At 31.0% G+C, this 7,311-nt stretch overlaps 1 protein-coding gene across 1 annotated transcript; it reads left to right on the top strand.

The window, feature by feature from the left end:
* Positions 1 to 1,036: 1,036 nt before the first annotated feature.
* Positions 1,037 to 4,493, top strand: LOC112742283 (uncharacterized). Its single transcript, XM_025791521.1, has 4 exons — positions 1,037 to 1,172; positions 1,272 to 2,057; positions 4,110 to 4,232; positions 4,339 to 4,493. Exons 1-4 carry the CDS (start codon positions 1,037 to 1,039, stop codon positions 4,491 to 4,493), a joined length of 1,200 nt encoding a protein of 399 aa, XP_025647306.1.
* Positions 4,494 to 7,311: the final 2,818 nt, after the last annotated feature.

Here is a 7,311-nt window from a genome sequence, read left to right as displayed (position 1 = left end):
GATCCTTGCATGATTGCATAACTTCCACACTTGCATTTAGAGTGTTGAAACTTCACCTTCTTTCCTCCACTAGCGTTACTCGAACCCATCCTACCCTTCCTCCAACCACGACGGGTCTGAGCGGCTGAGGATAGCTCTGCATCACTCATAGTTGCTACTTGATTTAGGGTTCCAAGAGGGGGAGAAAGGGGGAGAGGGTCAATAAAACGCGGGTCTCTCCTTCCCTTCAAACGACGACGTTTTGATGACTAGGAAAGGGCCAAATTGTCTTAAGAAATTAAGCTGATATGTACAGGCCAGATCACCTGCTCACCGTCACATGTCAGCATTTTCCGTCGAGTTTCAACCGAGGGGGCCACAGAAGGGTTGATATGTCTAACGGAGCGAATAGACAGGGGCCGATTTGTCAATTTTTAAACGTTAGGGTGCGGCTAGTCATTTTTCAAAAAGGATAGGGGCCGAAAAGGGTATTTACTCTTTTTTTATTAACTATATTGAACCATTGTTTGATTCTGTGAAGCTCTGTGAACTGTGAAGTACTGAAGTCACTGAAGTGTGAGCTGATTTATTGAAGTGTGAAGCTCTGTGAATAATTTTTTTATTAGCTATAATTGAATAATTGTTTGATTCTTCTAGCTTCTAGTTCTAGGTAATTTTTTATTAACTATGTGATTTATTGATTTTTATTTTTCTGTGAACTGTGAAGTGTGAACCAAAGTTCTGTGAACTCAAACTGCGAACTAATTCAACTGAAGTTACCGAACTAAACTGTGAACTTTGTTAAATAATTGTGAATAATTATTGTTAGTTAAGCTGTGAAGTGTGAACTGTGAACTATTGAATTTGTTTATTTGTTGAATAATTGTGAATAATTTTGAATAATTATGAACAACTCTGGGAGGTCAACTAAGTTTTAAAAGTGTGTTTCAAAATAAAGAGGCACTTCATGAAGTTGACAAGCAAGTGGCTAGATGGTTTTTGGATTGTAGGATTCTTTTCAATGCGGTTACGTCACCATTTTTTCAAGATATGTTGGATGGTGTTGCTAGCATTGGGCCTGGTTATAAAAGGTCCTTCTTATGATAAGCTGGGGGTTAACTTATTAGCCGATCTCAAAAGGGAGTGTCAAATAGTTGTTGATAGCTATAGGTCTGCTTGGAAAGAAACTGGATGTACCCTCATGGCTGATGGTTGAACAGATCAAAGGCAAAGAACGTTGATTAATTTTTTGGTTTATTGTTCGAAAGGGTTGTGCTTTGTGAAATCTGTAGATGCTTCAAATGTGGTAAAAAATGCTTCAAGCTTGTTTCACTTGTTTTTGGAGGTGATTGAATGGACTGATAATATTATTCATGTAGTGATTGATAATACAGCAGATTATGTTGCTGCTGGTAGGCTTATTAATCAGAAATTTAAAAATATTCACTGGTCACCTTGTGCTGCTCATTGCTTGAATCTTATTCTAAAAGATATAAGCAGCATGCCACATATTTCTAACCTTGCAACATGTGCTTCGAAGATTACCGTGTTTGTGTATAATCATATGGTGTTCTTGTCCTGGCTAAGACAAAGAACTACTTGGAAGCAGATTGTTCGTCCAGGTGCAACTTGTTTTGCCACTGTCTTCATCACATTGAAGAGTATCTTTGAGCGCAAAGCGGATTTACAAGCATTGGTTATTGATACACACTTTACCGGACACAAATTAGGAAGGAGTGCTAATGGTAGAGTTGTGAGTGCAATTATCCTAGACAACAAATTTTGGGATGATTGTTTTATCGTATGCAAACTTGTGCGTCTGTTGATTAAATTGATGAGGTTGGTAGATACCGATGATAAACCATCATTGGGATATGTCTATGAAGGTATGCTGAAGTTAAAAAATGGAATCAAAGAAATGTTCAAGCATAGTAAGACTGCATATCAACCTTACACAGAGATTATCAACTCAAGATGGGACAAACATTTGAAAAAAAGTCTTCATGCAGCGGCTTATTTCTTGAATCCTGCTTGCTTTTTCGATGAAAATTATAAAGAAGCACCTGATGTCATGCGAGGTTTACTTGATCTTGTTACATTGCATTTCAAGCTTAATAATTTAGATTCAGTTGAGGCAATGAAAGAAATACACTTATATAGAGATTGAAAGGAAAGCTTTGATAGGCCTGAGCTTTTCGAGCTGCAAAAAAACTTCAACCTGGTAAGAATATCTGTTTGATAATAACTTATTTAGTTATTTTATGTTTTCATTTTCTTAATTTGATAACTAATACTTGAGCTATAGGATTGTAACTTGTAGATAAATGGTGGAGGTTGTTTGGTGGTTCTGCTCCATGTTTACAAAACATGGCAGTTCGCATTCTTAGCCAAGTGATGGTAAGAATTATTGTTGGTCTAGAATTTCTCAATAGAAAAGAATTACTTCATTTGAAGCATAGTTCTAAACCAACTAATAACTCTCCATCAAAGTTTTAATTTGGTTGTCACAAGTACAAACCCTAATAAAAACTGAGAGTATTTAAACATCGGGTCGTCTCATAAGGAATTGCAATGAAGTGCTCAATTATTAGCTATGAAAGAACAAGGGGGTTTGATTTGTTGATTGACAAGAAAAGTAAATAACAAGAAAGTAAATGACAATTAACTAATAAAGGAAAGGAAAAGAACTCTTGGCTAAGGCATGAAAATTGAGATCACCATCCTTGTCTACAAACTATATATTGACAATTATGAGGAACCAACCCATCAAGTCTACTTCTATGTTTGAAGTAAGTCAAATAGGCTTGATCAACATCAACCCATAAGTCCCAACCGAGCTACTAATTGACTTAGCAGTAGGCTAGTGTTAATGGGTATCAAATTGACCACTAAGGATTCTCAAATCACCAATTCAATTAGACACAATGACTCAAGGTCACCCAATTTCCTTAGCCTAGGCCAAGAGTATAGAAAACTACTCTATAACTAGTGAAAATATTTTATCAAACACCTAGAGTGCAATAAAAGTAAACATCACAAAATGCAAGAATTAATAAAAGCTATAACTAAAATAAGCAAGAAATCAACAATAGCAAGTAAGATAAATATAAAAAGACATGGAAACATAAAATTGCATTAGGGAAAATAAAAATCCAACAAGGGTTCATGAAAGTAAAAATGGCAACATAAAGAAATTAATAAGAAAGACTAAGAAGATTAAGATAATAGAACAATAAAATATAAAGAGAGTTGAACTAAAAACAAGAATTAAAACTTGGATCTAAGAAAATTTGACCTAAACTACCCTAAGTTGAACTAAAAACAATAATTTAACTCTCTAGAATTCTAACCTAAAACATGATGAAAACTAAACTATGACTACTCCCCCCTCCCCTCATTTTCTTGTAATTCTTGGGTTCAAAAGCATCAGAAATGAGTTGAATTTGGGCCTCCTTGAGCTCAGAAATCGCCTCCAGCGTATTGCCTTTAATGAGGTCACGTGCCGCTTGTCATGCGTACGCATGGGTCATGCGTACGCGTGACTGGCAACTTTCCTTATCACGTGTACGCGTGGGCCACGTACATGCGTCGCTGGCAGATTACCAAAATCCCATTTCTTCATGAATTCTCCATTTTTGCATGCTTTTTCTTCATTTCTTCAACCCAATCTTTGCCTTCTAAACCTGAAATCACTTAACAAACATATCAAACATATCAAGGCATCGAATGGAATTAAAGTGGATTAAATTTAACCAATTAAAAGTCTAAAAAGCATATTTTTAACCATTAAGCACAATTAGGAGAATTTCATGAAACCATACTATTTCATTGAATAAATGTGAGATAAGTTAATAAAATCTCATAATTTCAACACAAGATAAACCACAAAATTGGGGTTTATCACCAAGCATCTGCTTCTTCAGGGTGTGAAAGGAATTGAAGTCTTTTTTATCAAATTCATACAAAAAGAAGGAATAGATTGAAACATGATAGGCTAAGTGTATTGTGTATGTTACATATAATTTGCGTCTTAAATCCAGGTAATATATATTTCATCATTTCATTTCATGTCATTAGATTTTTTGTAGTTAATATACTAGGCTTATCATATATTATATTTAATTTGTTAGGACAGAAAGACAACAAAGAAAGCAAAAGGTGCAATATATATGATCCAATCGATATTGAAAGTATTGATTTGGTTGACTTTTGGGTGACGGAAGAGGTTGTTGAAAAAGAGCTTGATCTTTCAAGTAATATTAAAGACTTGCTTCGTGAGTATTATAGTTTATTGTCTGATCATTTATTACAATAGCTTTAATCTTTGATTTATTGATAATGTGCTATATATTTTGTTAGATGAGATTGATGCTGATTTGGATCAAGGTGGTGGTGGTGGTAGTAGTACATTTTATACTGCATCACTTGATTTTTCTGCTCCAAGTAGTGGAAATGAAGGTGATGATATCAACGAAGCAAATCTGCAGCAAGTTATGGCAAATTTTGATGATTGATGACAAACTTTGATCACTTGGATGTTGACATTTTATGTTTGATTGGTTGTTTTTGTTATTTGACTTTTGAGTTTGTATTTGAATGAGATCATAACATTCTGGTTTATGTAGTACTTTTAATTTGGATGATATTTTAAAGTTTATATTAGACTATAATTATGTTTTAATATATTTATTTATATTTTATTTATTATTTTATTATAAAATTTTTTTCGGTTCAACTAGAACTGATTAAATTTATAAACCAATAAATCAATAGTTAGAATGGTTTGATGACCGATTCTATTTTTAGAACCTTGATATATATATATATGAAAAAATTAATTGTACTAGTCAATTAATTATTATTTTAGAGAGGAATAAAAAAATCAACTCAATAATTATATGTTTTAAATTATAATTTTTATCATCCATTTATATTTATGCTTTTTTATTTATTAAATTTACTAATTTTTTTTATATAAGTTAATATTTATAGTTAATGTTATTTTAATTATTTATTATTAGTTATTTTCTAATATTTAATATTGATTTACATATATGTTAAAAAAAAAATTTCACATTGCTCTTGAAGTCGCGTTTAAGGGATGCGAATTCTTTATTGGTTTTGCTCTCTAGCTCAGCGACTTTAAATAAAGTGGAAATGTGGACTGCTTTAGCGACTTCAGTATAGTACAGGCGTCGCATGTCGGTTTAATGATTTTATGAAAAATCGTAAACCAATTCAGCGAATCCCAATTAATAACTGAAAAAAAAAGGAAGTTGTCACTGTAAAAAAACATAGCTAAATAATATATTTTAAAAAGATGAAAATTTAATAAATAATTCTCAAAACAGTTATATCTTAGTTAAAAAAAAAAAAACTCTCCCATTTGTCAATCCCTATCCATGTAAATAATGTAAGAATGTAAAATATTTCACTCCGTATAGTAGTATTTTATTTATTGAGTAAAGTATCATTTTTGTCTCTAATATTTGGGGTAAATCTTTAAGTTGTTCCTAACATTTGAATCATCCTATTTAAATTCTTAATGTTTCAAAATTGATTCAATGTTGTCCTGCCGTTAGGAATCTGTTAACCGAATTGACGGTAGGACAAAATTGAGACGATTTTAAAATGTTAGGGACTTAAATAGGACGAACACGTTGGGGACAAAAAAGATACATAGAAATAAATTTGAATTTTATCCTTCAATAATATTAATTTTTTACGGTACATAGTTATTCAACTATTTTTTAATCACATCTAAGTAAATTACACTTAATCACATTAATTTTATTCTAAATAAATTTATTTTTTTTATAATTTTATCCTTAAAAATTTTTACTTATCCTAAAATGTTTGTAGAATGACTAGTACGTAAATTTGTGGGGAAAAAATGATAAATATACAATAAAGTAATGTGATTCTAGTCATTTTACAAACATTTCATGATGAATAAAAATTTTTAAAAATAAAATTATAAAAAAATAAATTTATTTATAATCAAAATAATGTGATTAAGTGTAATTTACTTAAATGTAATTAAAAATAATTGAATAACTATGTATCATAAAAGATTGATATTAGTGAAGGATAAAATTAAAATTTATTTTTATGTATTATTTTCGTCCCCAACGTTTTCGTCCTATTTAAGTCTTTAACGTTTCAAAATCGTCTCAATTTTGTCCTGTCGTCAGTTCTGTTAACAGAACAATAGGACAACATTGAGTCAATTTTAAAACGTTAAGAACTTAAATAGGACGATTCAAATGTTAGGGACAACTTTAAAACTTATCCCAAACATTAGAGACAAAAACAAAACTTTACTCTTATTTATTCATGTTGACAAGTATTCGGTGGAATGAGCAACCTTGACAATTATTGTTGGAAAGCTAACTTCAACTCATTCCAAAATATGACTTTGGATTGTTCATATTTAATGGTACACATGATGCATGTGTCACCCATCCTTGCTACTTATAGTTGACAAATGCAAAGTTTTGTCCTTTTCAAAGCTATATTCTCGCTTAATTTCAATGGCCCAATTAAAAAATTATTATTCAATATATAAAAAATTATTTAAATAATTATTTAACTATTTTTAAAATTTTTATTTAATTTAAATACTATTATATTAGTAAAAATAAAAATGTTGATATTTATAACTATTATTTTAAAATCATTTGCCTAATATAATTAAACACTACAACAAATAAAGGTTCTCGCAATGGTCAAAAACCGTTGCTGTAGATTGAAAAACCGTTCCTAAAACTTTAAGCAACGCTTTGACAACGGTTTTTGACCTGTGGTATATGCGGCCGTTGCCAATACTCAAAGGCAACAGTTTTTTACCTAAGACAACGGTAACAAAAAAATCGTTGCCAAAGTTATTAGTATAGACAATGGTTTTGATAGAAAATTTTAAACAACGGTTTCGACCCGTTACTCGATAAGGAACGGTTTTAAATCGTTCTCTTTCATGATCCAACGGTTTAAAACCATAACTGAATAGGCAACGGTTTTAAACTGTTGTAGTTTTATTATTCACAAAGGCAACGGTTTTAAAGCGTTACCCTTAGTGTCGTTTTTTGACAACGGTTTTAATACCATTGCCATTCAATAATCGTCTAAGACAACGGTTTTAAAACGTTACTATTAATTTTGTTTTTTGGCAACGGTTTTTTAAAATTATTTCTTTTGTGACTTTTGACAACGATTTTTTGTAGTTATATATTTTTTTATTTACAATAATTTTCTCATATTGCATTAAAATTAATATTCCAACTATTTTTTTAATTTAGTGTCAACAAAATAACCTTAACTATTTGAATCAAA

The sequence above is a fragment of the Arachis hypogaea genome, chromosome 14 (genome assembly GCF_003086295.3).
Source record: "Arachis hypogaea cultivar Tifrunner chromosome 14, arahy.Tifrunner.gnm2.J5K5, whole genome shotgun sequence".
Taxonomy (NCBI): domain Eukaryota; kingdom Viridiplantae; phylum Streptophyta; class Magnoliopsida; order Fabales; family Fabaceae; genus Arachis; species Arachis hypogaea.
Note: the sequence above shows the minus strand (reverse complement) of the source record. Positions and strands in the feature narration are given on the sequence as shown.